At 26.6% G+C, this 22993-nt stretch overlaps 2 protein-coding genes across 2 annotated transcripts; both read right to left on the bottom strand.

Moving 5' to 3' along the window:
- Nucleotides 1-14117: 14117 nt before the first annotated feature.
- Nucleotides 14118-14513, bottom strand: LOC127150410 (F-box protein At5g07670-like). The gene has a single exon (XM_051088130.1). It carries the CDS (start codon nt 14511-14513, stop codon nt 14118-14120), a length of 396 nt encoding a protein of 131 aa, XP_050944087.1.
- Nucleotides 14514-14991: 478 nt separating this feature from the next.
- Nucleotides 14992-18790, bottom strand: LOC103494487 (NADPH-dependent aldo-keto reductase, chloroplastic-like). Its single transcript, XM_008455692.2, has 5 exons — nt 18668-18790; nt 18324-18502; nt 17805-18051; nt 15470-15649; nt 14992-15335 (listed from the first exon to the last, which is right to left on the bottom strand). The coding sequence occupies exons 1-5, from the start codon at nt 18788-18790 to the stop codon at nt 15108-15110; spliced, it is 957 nt and encodes a 318-aa protein (XP_008453914.2). The 3' UTR covers nt 14992-15107.
- Nucleotides 18791-22993: the final 4203 nt, after the last annotated feature.

The raw sequence follows: 22993 nt of genomic DNA, 5'->3' as shown, positions 1-22993 counted from the left end.
AAACTGTGTGATTTTTGTATACTTGAACATAACCCTAAAACTTTACAAATATGGTCAGTATCTTTCTTTCATATTATCTCTTCTTTTTTTTATAAAAGAAACTAAAGAGTTGTTAATTATTTGAAATGAGAGGAAGAAAACGAAGTCAAGCTATTGAGTTGGACCAATGCCTTAGCCATTTAGTTGAATTTACTCGGTTGTTCTTTTGAATTTGACCTAATTAATTAATTATATCTACGCGGCTTGGCTCATGCATATAAATAAACATCAATATTTATTTCATTTCTTTCCTCACATAATTACCACCAAAAAGAAAAGGATCTAAAATTGTTTCAATTGTTTGGAAATTAATTCTTGTTGATTCTCACACTAATTTTAGCTTCCAATTATGTTCATGCAAAGCGGTTGAATAATCTCATTCCAAATACTTATGGTATACTTGCGATGGACTTGCTTATTTTTCAACATTTTATTATGCAATTTTCTACGTGGTTTTCTAATTAAATGCTCTTGATATATATATTTTTATGTCCTTCAAAATTCATTTTACTATATATTTTTTCTCGATTCGATATATATATATATAACACGTAAAAACTTTTCTTTTGGAGATTATTGATTTGAGATGATGAAATTATACATAATTTTTAACATGAAAAATCCATGAGATTATGGGGTACACATGGAATATGTATAAAATATATATTTGTATGGTTAAATTACACCAGAAAAAATGTCTATGAATTTTGTAATCGTATATACTCTTTAACTTTGAGAGTTTCAAATAATACTCTTAAATTAAAAAAAAAATCATAAATAGTTTTATAGTTAATTTTAGATGAAAACAGTTAAAGTTTTGTTCAAAAATACATCGTTGAATACAGTTAATTGTCAAATAGAAACATGTATTTGATCACTAGCATACAGTGATAGTTTGATAGATCTATTAGTATGAAATTGTTTTTATTTGACAACTTATTGTTTTAATATGTTTTAAGGAAAAAAAAATTTATTTTAAAATTTTGTGATATTCTGTGGAATTTGGTTTAAATTTTCTTGGATGGAAAGAACAATCAAATTTTCAAATAAAAGTCTTCATCTTTTTTGTAACCAGTGGAAAAATATTTGTATTCATACTTTGCTACCATATCACAAGTATCTTCGTATAAAAAAAATAAGGTTTAAATTTTCAATGTTAGAGAAATATTATATTATTTTAGAGAAATTTCAGTTTAAAATTATTATATTATTTTTTTAAAAGAAATTTCAGTTTATTTTATTTTAAAGAAGTTAATTTTAGAGAAATTTCAGTTTATTATAGACTACCAGTGGAAAAATTATTATAGACTTCTTTATTTTAAAGAAGTTAATTTTAGAGAAATTTCAGTTTAAAATTACAAAAAAAAAAGTGAAAAAAATGTTATATTATTTTCAAATAAGTAAACATGTATGTTATTTATATTATATTTATATCAGATATTTATCTTTTGTGATTTGTAGATTTTTATACGATGTAACGTCAAACATTTATTCATTCCTTTTATCGATATCAAACTTATGAAAATGTAAAAGTATCGATAGAAATATTGACATATTCATGTAAATTTAACTATAGTTTTAACTTGAATGTTTGGTTTTTGTTTCGCTTGCTAATAAATTTGGTGTAAAAAATGAATTAACGAAAGTATTTTTTCTTAACTTTATTTTTTATGTTTAATGGTATTCATGAAACTAATTTTTAATAGTTTAGTGTTATTTTTTAAACAAAACTTTAACGGTTCCCATCCAAAATCAACGATAAAATTATTTTTGAAATTTTTTTCGTAAGTTTTAAGATCATTTTTTGAAACTTTTGAAAATTTAGGAATATTTTTTACACAAACCATAAAGATGATGGACATTTTTTATAATTCATTAGGGTTCTTATTAATTCATATGATCATATCTCTTCCTATCCTTCTTTTTTTTTCTTTTTCTTTTTTTTTTTCTTTTTTTTTTTTTTTTTTTTGCCATTCATTTTTTTTACATCATTATCTCTTCTCTTCTACGGAAAGGCAAAAAATTATGCAATGTAATTTTATTTTACCAATTCGGATTCTCATTGTTCAAACGACATATATTGTATAGTTACTAGCACACATTTATATATATCAATTGAGTTATACTCACATTGGACAATTTGTTTTGTATTTTACCTTCATAAAAAATGTTAATTGAATTCATTTAACATATTTATCTTATGCCAATTAAATTCTAATTTTATTTACACTTTTAACAAGGGTATATACTTAAACCTACCTTACTTATATATGAAGCTTCACATAATATGAAGCTTCTGTTATGTATCTCTTTATTTTTTTAAAAAAAATATAAATATTAAAAAAAATTGAACAACAATATCCAAAGGATTAGAAGGACCAAGTCAACTAGGCTAAGTTGACATTACGCATCCATATCACCTTTATCGTACTCTAAATTAAATAAAAAGACGATTCACTTCACTGTCACACAAAAGAGAATATATTACGTGCAAGGTCTATTACAAACAAGACAAAAGATAATTCAGAAGAGACTAGAAAAAGGCCTTCGATAGTAGATACATCATAAGTACAAAAAAGAAAAAAAAGATTCGATTTGGTGCAGCAAGAAGCAGTATTCATATAACTAAACGAGTATATCTATGTTAAAAAAATAATATTTTAAAATAAAATAAACTTCTTTTCTTATTATATTCGAATTTGAGCGTAAGTTATAAGTTTTGGTTGTGAAGGGTGCATTGCTGATATAACTTAGTCGATTAGAGGTGCAACAATGTCCCTCATTCGTTAATGTTATATAAGTGAGGAAAATGATGTATATATCTTTCGTTATATGTTTTCTGCTTCTTCTTTTTTTTCTTTTTTCTTCTTTTTTTTGGTTATCCACGTTTTTTTCCAACATTTTCAAAAACTAAACTAATATTTGAAAGTTTCTAAAACCTTTGTTTTTATTGGAAAAAAAGAAAGAGATTGACTAAATCTCAAGTATTCCTTTGAAATTGGATGTAAAACCACATAATAATTAATGAAATTGGAAAGGATATGTTTGTTAACATAAGTCATGCCCATTCAAATCATTTTACATCATCATGTCCTAAAATTTCACAAATAATAATAATAAAATATCCGTATAGATGACTTATTTAAAATTTTATTATATCTTTTAATAACTTTTAATTCATTTTCTTATATTGAAATTTTGAAAATCCATTCATAATTAATCAACTTAGTTGTATGTACAACGAAGGGAGAATTATTGTTTTCTAATCATATTAATAACTTTAATAAATTCCACCATCATCATTTGATACTAATGAGAAACGACGAAAAAGTGGGAAATCTTATAGGATATTTAGTTCATTTAATATGAACAATGAATATGACAATAATTGTCAAAATTTGAAGAAATCATGAAGTGAAAAACAAAGTCATAGTTAATCAAATGATTTAGTAGTTTCAAAATCACTTATTTAAAAATGTCAAGTGTCATCAAATAATTTCTTCTACCATCTACAATAATACTTATATCTTTAAATTTTAAAAATTATTAAATCAATTAAAATCTCCTTCCAAAAGAAATTCTCTCTAAGAGTATTTGGTTACAACCATCCATCTATTAATTAAATAATTAGATACAAAGTTTCCGAGGTTTACACTTTATATCTTGATTCTTAACCGATCATATTCATTAATATTTAATTAATTATAACTTTCGATGCTTTTATTACTATTAAAATTAAAATAAAATCTCAATTATTTTAAATTAATTCATAGACATCAATTTAAAAATTAAAGTTAAAAGTATAAAACCTTGAAACTTAAAAACTAAAATGAAACAAAAGTTCTTGAATCGAAAACAAATTTGCAGTTTAAAGATTAAATATACGATACTATTTTATAAAACTTAAGTACCCAAATATGCAAACTAGACCTAGAATTGAGGGCAAAAATAGTTTCCTATAAAATATAGGGTTATTGGTAAAGGAATAGTGTTCCCACTCAAGTTGGCTGGGCTCCAAAGAGAGGATGGGTTTGAAAGCAGCCAAAATTGAAAGGCAATGTTCTCATGTAAAAGGGTAACACATGTGCATTGACTTGACAATATTCTGACCTCTCTAAAACTTTGATTTACAATTTTGAGTCAAGTCAATTATTGAAGGAGGAAGCTAATTAAGAAAGTTACAACCTTATTTCTTCTTATATATATATAAGCCATTGAAATCAAGCTTGGTGCTCCACACACAGCTATGGCTTCCAATAATGTTCTATGCAAACTAATAATGCTCATATTAGTTACCATCATCTTTGCCTCCAATAATGTTGCCACAAGAAACTTGCTTTCTATGTCTCATCTCGCTCGTAAGTTACTCTCTTTGTCACAATGAATCCTGATGTTTAAATCTGATATCTTTTCGGTCGATTTGAGATTATTTATTATTTATATAGAATATAGTATCAATCTATATACTCTTTTACTTCATATTTGATAAAAATTAGAATAGGAAAATGAAAAAAAAAAAATAGGCTTAATTTTTAAAAAGAAAAATTCAATTACGAAATGTTTACCAAATAAGATCAAAGTAATTATAAAACGTAGCGTATAAAGAATTTGTTGTTGATTTTGAATAGATGTGAAGCATGATGAGATGAACAATACAAGTGTTCCTGCGCCCAATCCTCCAAAATCACCACCGGAAGATGGACCATGGGATGACCCTTGGGATGGAAACTTTTGAGGATAGCACCGACTCTCTTTCTTTTCTTTCTATTCTTTAAGCTAGATTTTCTATCTTGTTATTTCTATACAATTTTAAAAAAATTAAAAAAACTTAGGTGTAGTCCGGATGCATTCATCTTTTGTACATCCCAAAACATTTTCTTTTTCAAAATATGTATTTATATGATCAAAAGGTGGAAAGCATAGTGGTTAGGTGCAGGTTAGACCAGTTGTACTTAATCGTTGCTCGTTGAATGAAAATTTAAACTTCCAATGTTATGGATAAGTATAAATATACTTTTAATTGTTGTTAGTTCATGATGTGGTTGTTCAAAAATTTTATGTTAGTTAAATCTTTGTAACATGTGACTCAAAATATACAATTACTAATTTCTTGATAGAAGAAAGACTCCTTTTAGTTGATTGTTGTTTCCATATTATTGTTTTCAGAATTGATGTTTCGACAATAGAATATTTCCATGGTATATATGAATGCACTCAAAATTGAGATTTTATAGATAATATTTTTTCAAGCATCTATTGTGAACAATAATTTACCACATCTTAATTACTTCAATTATATATATTAATATATCAGTTGAGCATTCTATATTTAAAAAGTCGAGGGCACCCAAAAATCTAATTGGGGTTATCTCTTTGATTATTGTATTTGTCCCAGCGCTTAGAATTAACATATGGGTGGTTTCGTTTTCATTTACCATTGGTATTAAAGTTGTGTGTTCTTTACTTAGTCGTGTCAAGATTTTCTTAAATATGTTGAGAATCTCAAATTGGAAAAATCGTGGGTTCTGCTTTCCCTATCATTAATTGGATTTGAGATGTAGTCCAATTATATATACTTTTTGGGCTTAAATTTATCAATTAGGAATTTTTTTTATATCACAAAAAGAACAGGCACATTGTATTGGGGATTAATTCTTAATAAATGTGGTTCATTGACAAAAACGTGGAATGAATTGATATTTCTGTTAAAGATAGTACTTAACCATTTAAACCTAAAACGATCTTTCCCTAAATCAACAAAAACTTTATCATGACCAATTAAATAAAAGTTGAAACAAATATTGTAAGATCTTATCATGATCTTAAAATACTCCACTACCGATATATATATTTTAAGATCTCAGTTTTTGTTTTTACCTGAAAAATGTTATTAAGAAAGGGTGAGTGTGTATATATATATATATATATATGAAATACTCAGCAAATAATTTCACTACAAAGTTAGATTACGAAATTACCATACAAATGAAATGTCATAAACTAGTGGGACGACCTTCATGCTATATATATATATATATATATATAGCTTATAATGGATTGGAGCCATGGGAGCAGACTGTCATATGCTTCTTCATGCGCATGCATGAGTATCATTTCAAATGATAAAAAGGTTTAATCTGAAGTCTTCAACTGGTTATTTTCAATTTTATTGATCAATAATGGATGTGGACAGATCTACACCATAATCTAAATTTGTTTAAAAATTTAATCTCTCAACAAAGTTTGTCCTTTTTTTTAAGTGTAAGAAATTAAGATTATGAAAGCGAAATGAGATCAATGGAGAGAACTCTCTATTTGTTTTTGTTGCTCATATTTTAAATTGCATGGGTTGTAGATTAAGTCATAATGAAACAATATTTTAAGATCTTGCATGGATATATAGCATGTCATGATTAGTTCAAATATATGCTTTTTGAGCCAATCAACTAGTAGAATACTATTTGTTTGGAGACCCTTAATTATAAAACAACAAGTAATTAATTGATTAATGTGACATTTTCAAGTATAACAAAATGAATCATCTTTACAAAAAAAAATAGTAAATTCATAGATTCTATCAATAATATTGATAGAAACTTGTAAAAATCTATCAATGTTTATGAGCATCTATAATTAATAGAATGCAAAATTTCACTTATTTTGTAAATATTTTTAGTAGTTTTATCATTTATAATAACTTTTCTATATATAATTAGTTTAGTTTGTTTATATATATATAATATAAAGATGAAATGTCATCTCAAAATAGGTTAAGGAAATAAAACAACTTGTATATATCCCTTAACAATTATGAGGTTTTTAGTTTAAGGTTGATCTCTCCATATTTCCTCAAGATAGTATCACTTTTAAGTATATCATGCATTTAAGACGAAAAACAATTTTTTTAGATCAAAAGGAAAAGTCCAAAGTTAACGATAAATCTAAAAAATGTATTCATATCGAAACACATACATAGTGTTGAGGATCTCAATATTAAAATTAAGATTGTGAGACATTATTTCACATCTTTATAATATGCATCGGTTACAATTTTCTCATTGTCAAATTGTTTCATGATGAAACTTCATTAATTAAAAATCTAATATATAATATTATGAGAGCACTGATTGATTGATGAATGGAAAGAGACATTTATTTTAAGATACATGTTAAGAATTCTACAATAAAGATGCCTCACAACTTTTATAAAACTACACATTGACTAATTCAATTGTTGCTAATTATTGTTACCTTTTTTAATATTTTAATGAGCTTAAGACATTAATTGAAGAATCTAAAAGCTAAAGAGGAGAGGTTTTATTATATATATATATATATATATATATATATATATATATATATATATATATATATATATATAAAAAAAAAAAAAAAAAAAAAAAGAGTAGCGAATCTTCTAAATAGTGTTTATTGTGTCTAATAGATATTGTATTCAACCTAAAGTTTCTTTCCTTTCTCTCAATAGGCATCAAGAAAGATTCAACATATATAATATCTTTTTCTCTTTAGCTGTTTTAAAAGCAATTGATTCAACAAGTGGAAAATAATTTTAATCGGGAAGGAAACAACAATCTGAAGCTTGAACATAGTATCTCTTTGAACCACCTGTTTTGATACCATCTTAAATATAATCATCAATTCAACCAAAAGCTTAAGTTAGCGGTTGAAGACAAATTTAATTATATATCACTAACAGTTGATTTATAAAAAGATAGATCGATACACCATAGGAAGCTTGAATCTCCTTAAAGTAAGTGAGATACATGTGTCTCGATCTAATTCATGACATATTTGTTTTTTAATACTAACTTCATTTTCCTCTCTAATTCGTAATTTTCCCTTTTTATTAATTAATTTCAAGATAAAAGAAGGAAATTTATTTAGTAAAAATAGATCTCAAATCTCCAAAGTTTGTAACTAAACTTATACAAATCTTTCGTATATGAAAAAGATTAATTGGTAAAATATAAATTTGATGACATGAGGGAGATATTTGTATTTGAAAAAATGGTTCATAATTTTCAAAGAATTTATGACCAATTCTGATCTTTTGGGTTCAAATATGAATACGTATTTAAAGGAAGTTTGTGAAAACTCAAAATTCAACTCCACGTGGCCATTATCTTTGACTAAAACCCTAATTAACTATTATTCAATTTTAGTTTTTCTTTATTTTATATTTTTAGAAACCCCTAGCTATTTTTTTTATTTACTTGGTTTAGAAAAAAAAAATAACTAAACTCATCCTGTTAAAAAAAAAATTAAATAGTTATAAAATCAATTAGAACCCTCAATCAAAGATAAGAAAACTTTTAATATTTTTCCCTTATTCTTTCCTAGTTTTCAATATCGTTTTCCTTTTGTTTATGCTCTCTAAAGAATATTTCTCCTTTCTCAAGGTTTTCCAGAAATGTAGTTTGGTTGCTTATATGTTGTGTTTTGCTTATGTGTTGTAATTAGTGTGAGCAAAGTATCCAAAGATTTTTTTTTACGAAAGTTCTATGTTAGTAAATGGTCTCACCTATTTTATTTAATCACGTGCAACTTAAATCGATAGATTGGTTATGAAGTTGTTAAAGAATCAGTATGTTATGATTTGTTTTCGTGTATATTGGTAAAATTATCTGTGAAATGGTTTGCTTGAAGGAAGGAAAAAAAAAGTATTTAACGATTGACGGTAAGTTTTTCTTTGATGAGTTTTTTATGATGGAAAAACAATAAGAAAAACGAATAGAAGAAACACCCAGTAGATCGGACTTGAGTTGAATACAACATCCATAGTTTTGATATTCTTTGTCTTTCTTATGAGTTATGATTATTATGTTATCGTATATTAAGTTATGATGAGTCAATTCTAGGACAGCACGGTGATAAATGTGTAAAGTACTATAACTCCCGTCATAGCTATGTATTCAACGATTATTGCATGCACAATATATAAAATCTTCTATCCTTGGCAAACAGTCTCTTAGAAATAGATGTGTAATCATCGAACTCATCGAACTGGATTAACAAATTCTGATGTGTTTTATTTTTCCTTATTGTTACTTTAATTGAATTGATTGTGCATAGTTTACAATTTATGTACATAACTAAGAACCGTTCATTTCTCACTCTCATAAGTATAAGCACTACAGCTATACATGTACTTTTTTTTCCTAATGAAATCTCTCACAATACTTATGTTACATCCTATGAACATTGTGCATATAAAACATATTATGATATGACATGCATGAGTAATCTAAGTTGATATTCACACAATTTTTTTCAAATTTTATGCAAAATTACTTTATTAATAACACGATTAGATTTTAAATTAAAATAAACAAATAATCCAAAATAGACAATTTGTGCACCATATTTATTATTAATTTTACATCCAATTTTTCCACAAGTCAGTCTATAGTTAGACTGAGAGAGACAGCACTTGGAGTCTTTAGGAAGATAATAATAAATAAAAATCTATAACAAAATTTTGTGGTCATTGGTTTTTTTATTTATAAAAATATGTATAATTCTACGTCACAAAAAAAAGAAAAAATCAAATTCTCTATTCTATTTTCCAAATACGACATTAATTGAAATGGGATGTTTTTCAAAATTTTTATTCTATTTTCCAAGTGCGACAATAATTTTCAATTTTCTAATATGATATATTTTTCAAATCCATCGACTCTAACATCATTGATAAGATGTTTTAAAATATAGTAAAATGAACCGATTGATCATCCTTTAAAGTAAAGTTTTTCTTTATCTATAAATATTTTTAATAGTTTTGCTATTTAAAACAATTTTGTTACATACTATTTATTTAAAAAATGTGCACATTTTCCAAAAACTAAAATAGAAAAAGGAATGCTCTCTATGCTAACCAATTTTTTCCTTTTGTTTTCTGCTTTTATTTTTTAAAAATTAAGCTTAAATGGTCCACTATTTTCATTTCAATTTTTTTCTTTATTATCCACTTTTTACCGATGATCCAAAAAACCAAAGCCAGTTTTCAAAAAAAATAGCTTATAAAAATTTGTTTTTCTTTTTGAAATTTAACTAAGAATTCAATCATTGTATTTTTAAAAATGTAATTTATAGTAAAAAGAATAAGTAAAAAATTATAGGCTACGTTTTAAAAATCAAAAAAACTAAAAACGAAATAATTGTTATCAAAACAGGACCAAAATATTTATTAAATGGAACTTCACAGATATGAACACAAATAGTATCCAATGGATCTTTCAATAAAAAATTCCTCGAAGTTGCCAAAGTCTTCAATTTTGGATGAGAAAAAATGAGTATAAATACATTATAAAAAGTATGGAAGAGAAATATAAGTACTGCAAATATAAATCTTAGTTTAATTAGAAAAACAATGGTGCAGAAGAAGATTGCATTTTGTTGGGAAATAGTTCTGTTGATTATTGTAATGTTTCTATTGGCTTCTTCAACTGCATCAACAGATCTAACAAATGCCAAACTTCGTAAGATATCATATTACTCTTCTAATTTATTTATCACTTTACTTCATGATAAATTATCTTTTCCTCAAAGTTTGACAGTGTTGATGATGATAACTTAAGCTCCCTTTTCATATATATGTATTTGTTTTTTTTTCAGACAACAAAATTAGGAGGTTGTCATTTGATGATCCTCATGATGGTAACTACGTACACAAAGGAGGATGATTATATAATAATTAAATATGTACCCATATAACGGTTATGTATTTTTATTTCTTGCTTCTCGTTTTTTGCAAGTGCTTAAAGCAACTATATATTATGTGTAATCATCTTTCTTGAATAATAATGCAATATATATTGTAAAATATAGTTTGTGATCAAATTATATGATGTTAAGTTTTAAATTTACCTTCATCCATCGGCCTATAAAATTTTTGGATTAATTTTTTATTTAACATGTGATAGTACTCGAGTAGGGAGGTTTCATGTTCAAACCACATGTGAAATTATCTTCTTTCTAATTAACATCAATCATCTTTCAAGCCATCCAATTTAATATTGATTCTTGAAAAGTGGTTAATTTGATTAATAACTTACCCATCTGATTTCACTAAGGTAAAAAATGTAGTTGATGATGAGATAGATTGCAGTGATGATATGAGGAGGTTAGAAAATGTCTCTCTCTCTTTTTGTTCTTGCGCAAGAAAAACCAAGTTATCCATTATTATATAACATGATATGTTCGTTGTTGGGTTTAAGCCTCATTTTGGTTCTCTTGTCTCTTCCAATTCGAAAGATTAGGCTTGGAACCTTGTTCATAGCCTCTGGACTTCCAACAAAGAAATAATTTCATCTATGAATTTTGATTTTTGATAGTTTAATAATTTTACCTTTAATTCTATGATAATATATGCAGTCTAAAATTTTATTTCTTATCATAAAAAATTTCATAAAATTTAAAATATCAATTTTGTAATTAAAAGATGCAGATTTTATGGCATATAAACAATTAGTTACTTTAATTAGTTTATAGTTATCTGCCTTGTGCAAAAAAATCACATTAAACTTTAACACTTGTTTACGAAATTATAATAAATTTAAAAGTATAAAAACTAAATCATTACACACAAAATTTCAACTTTTAAATTATTACAAATAATATTGAAAGGTACTACGTAGACTAAATCATTAAAAAAAACAAAGTTTATAGATTATTAAACCATAGGGAACTTTTAACCTTTTAAAAAGCGTAAAAATGTTTGTTTATAATTTAAATGTTTTTTAGAAAATTATTGTTATTTTTTTAAATATATATTAACATCCATATTTTATCAATATTATTATTGATATTTACACAAAATTGAACCACATATGAAAATATTATTTCAATATAGATTATTTCAGGTGAGGAAAACAATATTTTTGACATAAACATAAGTAAGTGGGCGTAATAATTCGCTCTTTTAATTAAAAAAAAAAGAATGTGAACTCTTTAATTTCAATGAAATAAAGTTTTGCAAATTAGATGAAGGTTGTAAATGTTTGTATAAGTGAGGATGGAAGAGAGAAAACTTTAGAAAAGAAATGGAAAAACAATAATTTCAAAATGATATAAAGTTTATGAATATTTTGAAATTAAATACAAAACGTTTATATGGAGAAAAACCATCGACAAAAAGGAAAAAAGAATAAATATTCCATTATGTGAAAAATTGCTACGGTCACACATAATAATTTTCTCTCTTCTAGTCCCATTTACAAAAACATGAATGTCTCGAAACTATTGGTTGCTCACATCTTTTTTTCACTCTCCGACTAGATAATACAAAAGGAATTTAATTAGAGTTAACACACTAATTAAAACTTAAAATGTTTCTAGGTGAGATATTTGAGAAAACCTAAGGCATAGATTCCTTTTAATTAATCCTACGACTTTCCTAAACCTTCTCAACGTTGGACATGCTCATGACTTTTCTAAACATTTTTTTTATGTTAGACAACTATATTTTTAATATTTTAGCAAAATACCCAACACTCACGAATCATTTTAAAGTGAAATGATGTAAAAATTTAATAGAAAATGTTTAAATGGAGTTAAAAATGAACGTAGATTCTTTTCTACAAGTTTCTTCAAAAGGGTAATTATAATTGGCAACAATTCTAGGTACAATAATTAAATATATAGTAATATTTTTAAAAATTACAAATATTATAAAATACTTTTAAAAAATGACTAATTTTATGAAATTTTATTAAAGGGAATTAGTTTGTTATATTTATAAAAAGTTACCAAAAACAAACTACATTGTTTGTGGGAATATTATGTGCAATTGGAACCATAAAATAACATAACCAATTTGTCTACCAGAATTTGGAGGTGTCAAAATCTTAAATGAACTTTTGTGGTTGAGTCTCCAATTTCTAAAAGAAAACAATATTCTATTAAATTCTAGGAAATTTCATATCCATGGGAGATGACCAAAGTCCAATTTTGAAAAATTGGTCTTACTTTTTTTGGTAATTCCCCATTTATACTCAATCAACCCAATTCAACACAGTGAAAGACTCAATTTATCAAAACATTTAATTTGATGAAAGTTTATTGGTTCACATATCTTTTTAATTAAATTTCTTAGATGTCCCTATAGATAGCCAGTACTAAAAATTCAACATGGGAACGACTTATTTCTTGTTTTTCAAATATATGGTACTCATTGATAATTTGTTTAGAACAGTGATCTTCTGTAAGAATATTTTATTTGTCTATAATTTGAATTTAAACTGTCATGACTTTATTTCGTTCTAAATGATTGTTCTTACTTATATACTTATGATTTTTTTGTTATCGAGTTAATGTAAAATATTGTTATTCCATTTTCAACAATTTCCCCTTCGAATAAACATCTCAGTTGAGCGACAGGTCTCCTTCGAATGATCATCTAGTTGTCTAACTCTACATCATTGAAGCACACTACCTATCTGATATATATAGCTCAACCACGGAATGCACCATGACTACATCTTTCAAAAATCTAAAATAGATCACCGGTTCTTTAATTTGTTGAACATCTGAGGATTCCACTGTGTCATAACTTTGATACCCCTTAGTAGAAACGACTACACTCTACTCTTGGTAATGTGTCTCATTATCAATAGAATAACGACAAAGCTATATGAGAGAGATTATCACATACCCAATCAACGACCCTCGATTTCCTTGTATTAGATAGCATCAAAAATATAGTCCCATTAGTTTTGAGGAAAAAACAATAATAATAGCACACACATGCCACTTGTTTGTTCAATGAAAACTGTAGGTAAGAATGATTCTGTTTACAATTGTGGCTATGATTAATTTTACTTTCACATATATATTTCTTTTTGTTGGAAAAGAAAGCTCTCATAGATGATGCCATTTATATAAATTTTTATGTCAGATAGACTTCTTCAACATCTTAGCCAATTTCCTATGTCCCCTCAAAGCATATCAATTATTGGACTCTCAAATGATTTTGTTGCCCTGTTCATTCAGAAATGCACTGAGAATGGCCTAGATGGGCTATGATCACAAAGAGTCGATTTCTCCAACATTGGACAACACTACCCAATGGCTTTAATCCCATCAAAACTCCCTTCTTCGCACCCACTAAGCTCAAGCTTCACCAATCTTCTACAGCCTCGAGCTACAATAGTCAGCCCAATATCTGTCACCAAAGAGGTAAAGAACCTATCAACACTCCCAGCTAACTTCAGTATTTGAACATTCTCAAACGCAGCAATTCCTTGGAAAATGCAGTCACTGCACTTATGCAGTTCAAGTTTTTGCAAAAGCTCACTTTCCTTAGCCACATTCAACAACCCCAATTCACTACCACCAACAAGCCCCAATTTGCGCAAGTTTGGACAACCAGTGGCTAAAACCTTCAACCCTCTATCAATCAACACACTTTCCAATACAACTTTCGAACAGAGCAAAAACCAAGGATCAATATGCATCGAAAGAACACCACGACTCAACAAAATACTCGAATTCCTAGACGAAACCCAACACTCAGATACCAAATCCACTTGATTAAGATTAGGAAACCTCAAAATCAACCTACCCGACAGAAGAAATTCAAAATCCGTATCTATCCCACATCGGAAGAAAGTAAGAAAAAACAATTCTTAATAATTGGCTTCCAAGATCCTACCGTTGCCGTGCGATAGAGTGATTGGGTCCTATCTTCTTAATTGAAGAAAGACTCAGGAAAGTCCTCGGGCCATGACCGTAGCGATTCGGACTCGGTAACGAGCTTTGTTCGATGAGCCCATTGGGAGCGTAGACACGTGTGGAGCTATAAGCCCATAGGGCCCGAACTAATTTGGCTGAATTAACAGTTATTCACTCAGCCCGTTTGGGCTACAGAACGAGGCTTACCTCTCACGGCAATTTTTTTTTCTCTCTCCTTTTATAAGTCGAAATAAAAAAGTAAGTTAAATTTTATTGATTATATTATTGAAATTGAAAGATATATATATATATTTTATTGAGATTGATATGAAAAGTGAGACAATAGAGAGATGAATAATTTAGGAATAATAATGACATCAAATTTCACCATCCCACAAATCTTGAATAGTTTTGTACGGGCTTGTTGTGTCATTTACAAAATATTCTCCCCTCAAAATCTTTTTTTCTTCTAGTTTTTCAATTTCCAAGCAATCTTCGTCGTCCAACTTGAGATCAAGGGCTCCAAAATTTTCTCTAAGACGATCTTCATTGAAGCTCTTCGCTATCACACTTGATCCTTTCAACAGTCCCCATTGTAGAGCAACCTTCAGCAACATTCATAAATAATTATCATTAATTTCTGTCATGTGTTAAATAATTAATAATTAATCCAAACACTTAGGGGACAAAAGAAATAATGAAATTAAGGTTGTTTGGCTTTTGAAAAGAAAAGGAAAACCTGAGCTGGAGTTGCATTGTGTTTGAGAGCAATTGATTTGATGATTGGACTTTCAATCACAGCCGTTGATCCCCATGCATTACCTGGCCCACCCAACGGTGAATATGCACTCACATGGACTTTATGCTCTTCACAATACTCTCTTAGCTTTTTTTGCCTCCACATTGGATGCATTTCCACCTATTCATTCATTCATTCCAAAAAAAAAAATTAAAACTATATATAGATTATGTATATATAAACAAAACTATATGTAACATTGTTTTTCTTCATTCCTAACTTAGGGTTTTACTAGTTTACCCTAGTCGAATCGATGAAGTTTTTATCAAAGCTATATTTGTACGATTCGGTTCAAAATTACAAGAAAATTATATCATTTTTTAAGTTTGGTTTGGTTTGGTTTTGTAAAATTTGAAAATTGAATCTACAACTAAAGTGAGAATCGTTTTTATTATATAGAAGATCAAAAACAAAATTGTATATTTGTACTGATTCGTTTTGGTATGGAATATATCCCAATCTGACTATGAACATCTCTAAGTTCAACGAAATAATATAGAGTAAAGGATTGAACTGGCTTCTTTAATGTTATAAAAGATAATGGAGATATATATTTTTACTCGTCTCAATTAATTTTGAATTGACTCTATCTAAATATTGAATTATATATGTTCGAGCAATAATTGTTTGTTTGTTTGTTTAGACTCAAATTATATATCATCGATCTGATAAAGTTCAAGTATTTAATTAATTGAAATTTAGACTGTAATTTAAGTGATAACGTTTTTCCTCGTATTATATTTACCTCACAATTTTAGTTTTTCTTTTTTCTAAAACCTCATTTTATTAGGAATTATTGTCCGAAAAATCAAGAATTGAGATAGTTTTTCCTTTCTATTATGAATTCACTACTACATATTATAAACATATCTAAGAGATAGTTTTTTGTAAGTATCGATCTACGTTGTATATTTAATTTTTGACCTTCATGATGTTATCAATATTATGATCCATTAATCCGTCACATTATTTTATTAAAATGAAATGACATCAAACTTATGTTCCTACTAAAGTTAAAATAATATTATTATAATTTCTACGATCAATGATTTGATCTCTCACTGTTATGCTATTATGTACAAAATATGTAATAAAACCTTTCGTCCTACGAATTTCAAAAGCTCACAACATGTAAACACAATTTGCTAGCTATAGTAATTAATTTGCATCTCAAATTTGAATATGCTAGCTAGCTTCTATATATACTAGCAAACTATATATATATACACACTAAACTTAAATGGTTGACTTTTGATTTTATATATATGCTTTCTTCAAATTATATTAATATAATACATTAGATATTATTATACACCATGAGAGGAATGATATCTAATACTCCAATTTCATTTTCTAAAGTGGAGGGCTCCCAAACTTTCTTTACTAATCTTCATTTGAAATCATGATGAGTTAAAATTAATTAATTATTTCATCAATAACAAAAGTCATTAATTATTCTTATTCTAATTATAAAAAAAGAAAAAAGGATCATTCTTATTGTATTTTTTTATTGTCTAACAAATTAAATAAAAAACCCAAGGCCAAATTATCATTTTAATTTAGGGAATTTTAACAATTTTAGAATCAAACTAAATATTATTTAGGAGCATTTTCAAATATAGCAAAATGAATCAAAATATTTTCAAAATATAGCAAAATCTTAGATTTATTGTTAATAAACTCTAATAGACTTCTATGTGTCAATAATATTAAATAGACATGGATAGAAGTTTATCAACTAGTATCTATTATTCATAGAATCTGTAATTTTCTTATATTTTGTAAATATTTTCAACAATCTTATCATTTATGATAATTCTTTGATTATGTATGCAAACGATTTAATAATTTTTTTAGTCTCTCTAGTTTCCTTTTTACAATTTTTTTTTTTTTTGAAGTGTAATAATTACTCAGAAATTATTTACTAGTTGGGGTGGTAATAAGAATTTTATATATCTTCAAAATTTCCCAAATATTCCTTTCCATATACTCTAAAATACATATTAATTAATTGTTTGAAAATTATTTGAGAAGTGGATTAAAAAAATATATATATATAACATACCAACAACTAAGTTTCCTTGATAACTATTTAATTTTTATTTTCTATTTATTATTTTAAAATTTTACATTTACTTTTCTTTAACAATTTCTATACCACCATCTTCATCTTTTTTAACTAAACAATTGAGATTATTTTTGGCAAACCTAAATAACACTAATAGAAGTGTGAGAGAGAGAGAGAGAGAGAGAGAGAGAGAGAGAGAGAGAGAACCTGATTAACAGCTGGAGGAATGGTAGCAAATTGTAAAAGAGAGTCAAGTTTTTTGGTGGAGAAATTGCTTACACCAATGCATCTACACAAACCCAATTCTAAGCATTTTTCCATTCCTTTCCAAGTGCTTTCAAGATCCAAAGTTTCCTCAAAATCACTTTCCTTGGGAACTGGATAACATGCCCATGGCTTCAATTTGAATGGCCAATGCACTAAATACATATCCAAGTATTCCATTCCCATGTTCCTATATAAACATATATAATAATACACACACACAAAATTACCAATCAATCACTAAAACCAAACACAAAACTCCTTGATACACCCAAGAACTTAAACAGATGATACCTACTAATTTTATATTATTATATATAACATCTTTGTTGATATGAAAAAATCTTTTGAAAAATTAGGGCTTCATAATAAACCTTCGTACGTAGAGGAATATTGACAATCGTATTGTCATATCGTGGTCAATTAGTGTGCTAATTAAGGCTATATATTTTATAACAATACCTTAGTGTTCTTTTCAATGCTGAAACAGGATCATGATGGTCACTTCCCCATACTTTTGAGGTAAGAAAAATGTCTTCTCTCCCCAAAGTTCTATAATTCAAAAATTCATCATTAAGAGCTTTGCCAACAGCCCCTTCTGATCCATATATAGTTGCTGTATCAAAATGCCTATAACCCATCTGCAAAAAATCAAAATAAAAACATTATATATATATATATATATATATATATATATATATATATATAGAGAGAGAGAGAGAGAGAGAGAGAGAGAGAGAGAAAGAGATTAAAAAAGTTAAACAAAACAAAAGAAAATAGAGAGTGTAGAAGTTAAAAATCCATACTTTGATTGCCATATGAACAGCTGATTCAATGGCATTAGTGTCAATTTGATAAGCAAAAGTTCCAAAACCAAAAATTGGAAGCTTTACTCCACAATTCAAATTGATCACTTGATTTGATCTCATAATAATAGTAATAATAATAATAATAATAATAATAATAATAATAATAATTTGGAGTATTTATATAAGAGGAGGGTGATGATCAAGTCAACGTTGTGTTAACTGTCTCCTAACAGGACATTACAGCTTATGATGAATGAATCATTGATGTTGGTGTCTTAAAAATTTTTAAAAATGTTTTAATTAATTATCTTTTTGTGGGATCTATAATATATATTTATATCCATGTTTTATGGGACACCGTTGGATTAGCCTATTTTGATCTTGTTCATCCAAGGGATAGGATTACTTTGATTTTGTATTGTGTTTATTTCTCTCTGTCCACCTAGGTGTCATGGAATTTTCTTAGAAGTAAGTCAACAAGTTGGTTTTATACTTAATAATGATACATTTAATTTGAAGAAAAAAGAAATAGAGAAGAATATAATGGCACTTAACACCTATCATCTTCCTACCCTTCTCTCTCTCTTTCGTTTTCCGTTTGATAACTATTATTATTCGATTTTTAGTTTAGACTTTTTGAAATTGATAAGACTATAAGATATTTATTAAGTAATTATTTTAAATGAAAAAGAACTAATAAAAGAATAGGTTTTTTAAGAAATTAAAAAGAATAAACTATTTACATTTTACAGAAAAATTCGTTACATTTGATTTTGTCATTGAAATTCAAATATAATATTGTCTACTTTTGTTTATTTTTTATGATCTTTTATGAAAATATTTACAGAGGTAGTAAATTATATTGTAAATTAATTAACGATCTATAATTTTAAACTAATTAACAAATTAAATAAATTTTTTCAAGATTCTTTTCGTACAGGATCGTTTAGATTTGTTTACACAATCGTTTAGATTTGTTTGCACGATCGTTTATTTTTTCAAGATTTTTTAGTACAAGTTCATTTAGATTTTGCTAAACGATTTTTTTAATTCTTTTAGTAATCTATCGTTTATTTTTTTTTTTTACACGATCGTTTAGATTGTGTAAATCTAAATGGTTTTAAATCAAGATTATTTATACACGAATCCTTTAGATTTTGCTTTTTCTTTTTGTACACGATCAACCAAATCTAAACGACATAAAAAATAAAAAGAATAAAGATAATGGAAATAAATCGTAGCGATGACGAGAAGACGGAAGGGCAAAACTAAAATATTTAGAAAATGACTAATTTTAATAGTTTTGTTATATTTATAAAAATTAACCTTTTTCAAAATATATAGCTCCCAAATCTCTACGATCGATTTTTTTAAGTATCTACAAATGATATTTAAGATACTTTAATGTCAAATTTTAATTATACTAAGAAAAGTTGTGTTCTAGGGTTGAATTCTCTATTACACTCAAGTCAAAGATAATATAAAATCTTAAATTTTGTTTGACTTATACTCAAGTCAACGTTTACTTCAAATTTTTTTTTTATGAAACAAATAAAACAAAATGGCATTATTACTTTAATCTTAATTATAGCAAAGCCTTAGACATCCACTTTAGAATAAGAAATACAAACCCACAGCCTACCAAACACATTGAGCTGTTTTTGTTGCCTTCATGCATACATATATTCAGAAAATCTTGTTAAATGAAAAATATATCACCCTAATTTCCCTATTTTATGCGCCACTTATTGTCACCGGCGGATCTAGCATAGACCCAAGGGGGCTCGAGCCCCCCCTCAACTTTATTGCTATTATATAATATATATAAAAAAAACTACTTAATTTCAATATTTACTATTAGTTTAGTGATTACTGTGATTGTCAACCCCCTTCCATCCAAGTTCAAATCTTACCTATGTAATTTATTTTTCATATTTTCTTCCAGCCCCCGTCAATATATTTTCTAGATCCGCAACTGCTTATTGTCTTATTCGTTAAAATATAATATATTGAAAAATCGTGATCTTGATCATATCTTAACTTGTTTGATAACATTGATTCAATAGTCTCACTCGATCGAATATCTCAACCAAGTTGATACATCTGAATTCTGATCATCATATCTCTCATCCTAACAGCAAATATCATTTAATTAACGAGTTCACGTCATTTTCTTAATCTTTTAAGATTAAAAAGGTTTGAATTCCCGAATGAACCTAATTCAAATATATATATATATATATAGCCTAATAATTATAACTTTTGTACCTAATAATGGAACCTTGATATATATTCGACATTTTTTAAAATTTTATAGACATTATTACTTGAACAAAAATTGAAATGTTGTGCGATGATCATATAGGACAAGACAATTTAATTTTATAATTATAAAAATGGTTCAATATGATAGAAAATTATTGGACATGATCACTAATTTTAAACTTTAAAAACCAACTAATAGATGCAAAATCATCTAAAGTTCAATGAGCTGTTGGACACTTTGATGAACTATTATGACCTATTCACTTTTAGTTATTCAACTTTTGTATAAATAACAATTTAATCCATAAGCTTTAGTTTAAATTTGTAACGATTTTAGTTTCAAAACTTTTAATTTTGTAACAATTTAGTCCATATGAACTTTAAATTTTATAACTAATTAGTACCTATTATAGAAATGAGTATGAAACTTAATGAGATGTCTTCTATAAATAAAGCAATAATAAACTAACTAAATACTCGATAATTTTATAAAATACAATGTTTATATCATAAAATATAATAGTAAAAACTAACATCAAAATTGATACAAAATTAAAAGTTCATGAACTAAAAACTGTTACAAATCAAATTTTATGAACTAAATTGTTGCTTTTAATATGGAAATTTAAGAAATGAAAATGCTTTTTAACCGTAGTAGAATTTAGAAGTCAAATATAATAATGATTATTGAACATGATTCTAAAGAAATCTTAGGGTTAAATCTTTATCCCTTTATTACTTCCCAAATTTACATTAAATATCTCACAATATGTTTGGATACATCTAATAGTTTTTTCTATCGTCAAAATCTATTTTTTTTTTTTAGAACTACAATAATTGTTATATCTAATAATTATTAGATAGAAACGAAAGCACGCAAGTTCTTAAATCTACGTCCAACGGTTATTATGAAATAGTATTAATTAAAATATGTATATATTTGAATAATTTTAGAATGAAATAACGTTATACATACCCTAATCTATCAGTTAAAATTATGGATATGATTTGTAAGTATACATAATATTGTGTAATTTAAAAACACATGGAGACCAGTGGTTAATTTGAAAAGTTAAGATATAATTAAAACATTAAAAAACCTGTTAGGAACATGCTGGCCAAATTAATGATTAAGCTAAGATAAAGTTCAATTAATGCAAAATCATTAAGCACAAGAAGACACCATTAAACTAAAAATGCCTGCATGGCAGACAAAAACAATAATAACAATAATTATATTAATAATTATAATAATAATTTTATTAGCAATTAATTGCTATGTTTAAACATGTTCTCCCTTTGAGCCTCACAAACTCACATGTCATATATAAATTATCCTCTTTCACTTTGACTATATTTATATTATTTTAATTTTGCAGCTGTATGGAGAAATTAGATCTTTATTGAGAAAATAAGATTGTTTTAAAATATCAAATAATATTAATAAAATAAATTATCTTTTTTTCTTCGTGTAAAATATCTGCGGTGCTCCACAATCACCCCATATTTTTTGAAATATTTTCTTAAAAGAGTTTAAATAAAGATGTTTTTTTCGAAGAAAAAAAAAATTATCTACTCAATCTAAACACATCCTTCTTTGATTGACTTAATGCATTTAGGTCTCGATGTTTGGTTACCTATTTTGTTTCCTTTTTATTTTTGGTTCTTAGTTTTTTCAAATTTGTGTTTTCTTTTTCTTTTTTCTTTATTATAGTCTAAATACCTAAGCGTTCGAATTCCTAGTCAAATCTTTAAAATCAAAAACAGGTTTTCAAAAATTACTTTTTTTTTTTTTTCCTAAAAACATGTCTTGGTTATTAAAAACGTTCCTAAAAATACACAAGATATTGTCAATTATAAGCTAATTTTTAAACATCAAAACGAGGTTTGAAAAATTGAAATATATTCAACCTACTCTCTAACCTCTTCATTTGTTGACACATTCGTATGCTTTAAATCATCACTTTGACAAATTCGTATGCTTTAAATCATCAATTTGACAAATAATGCTCATTAATTAGATGCATTTCGTACACTAACTCGGCATAAAGTTGTCAA

The sequence above is a fragment of the Cucumis melo genome, chromosome 7 (assembly GCF_025177605.1).
Source record: "Cucumis melo cultivar AY chromosome 7, USDA_Cmelo_AY_1.0, whole genome shotgun sequence".
Classification (NCBI taxonomy): Eukaryota; Viridiplantae; Streptophyta; class Magnoliopsida; order Cucurbitales; family Cucurbitaceae; genus Cucumis; species Cucumis melo.
This window is presented reverse-complemented; position numbering and strand designations above follow the sequence as displayed.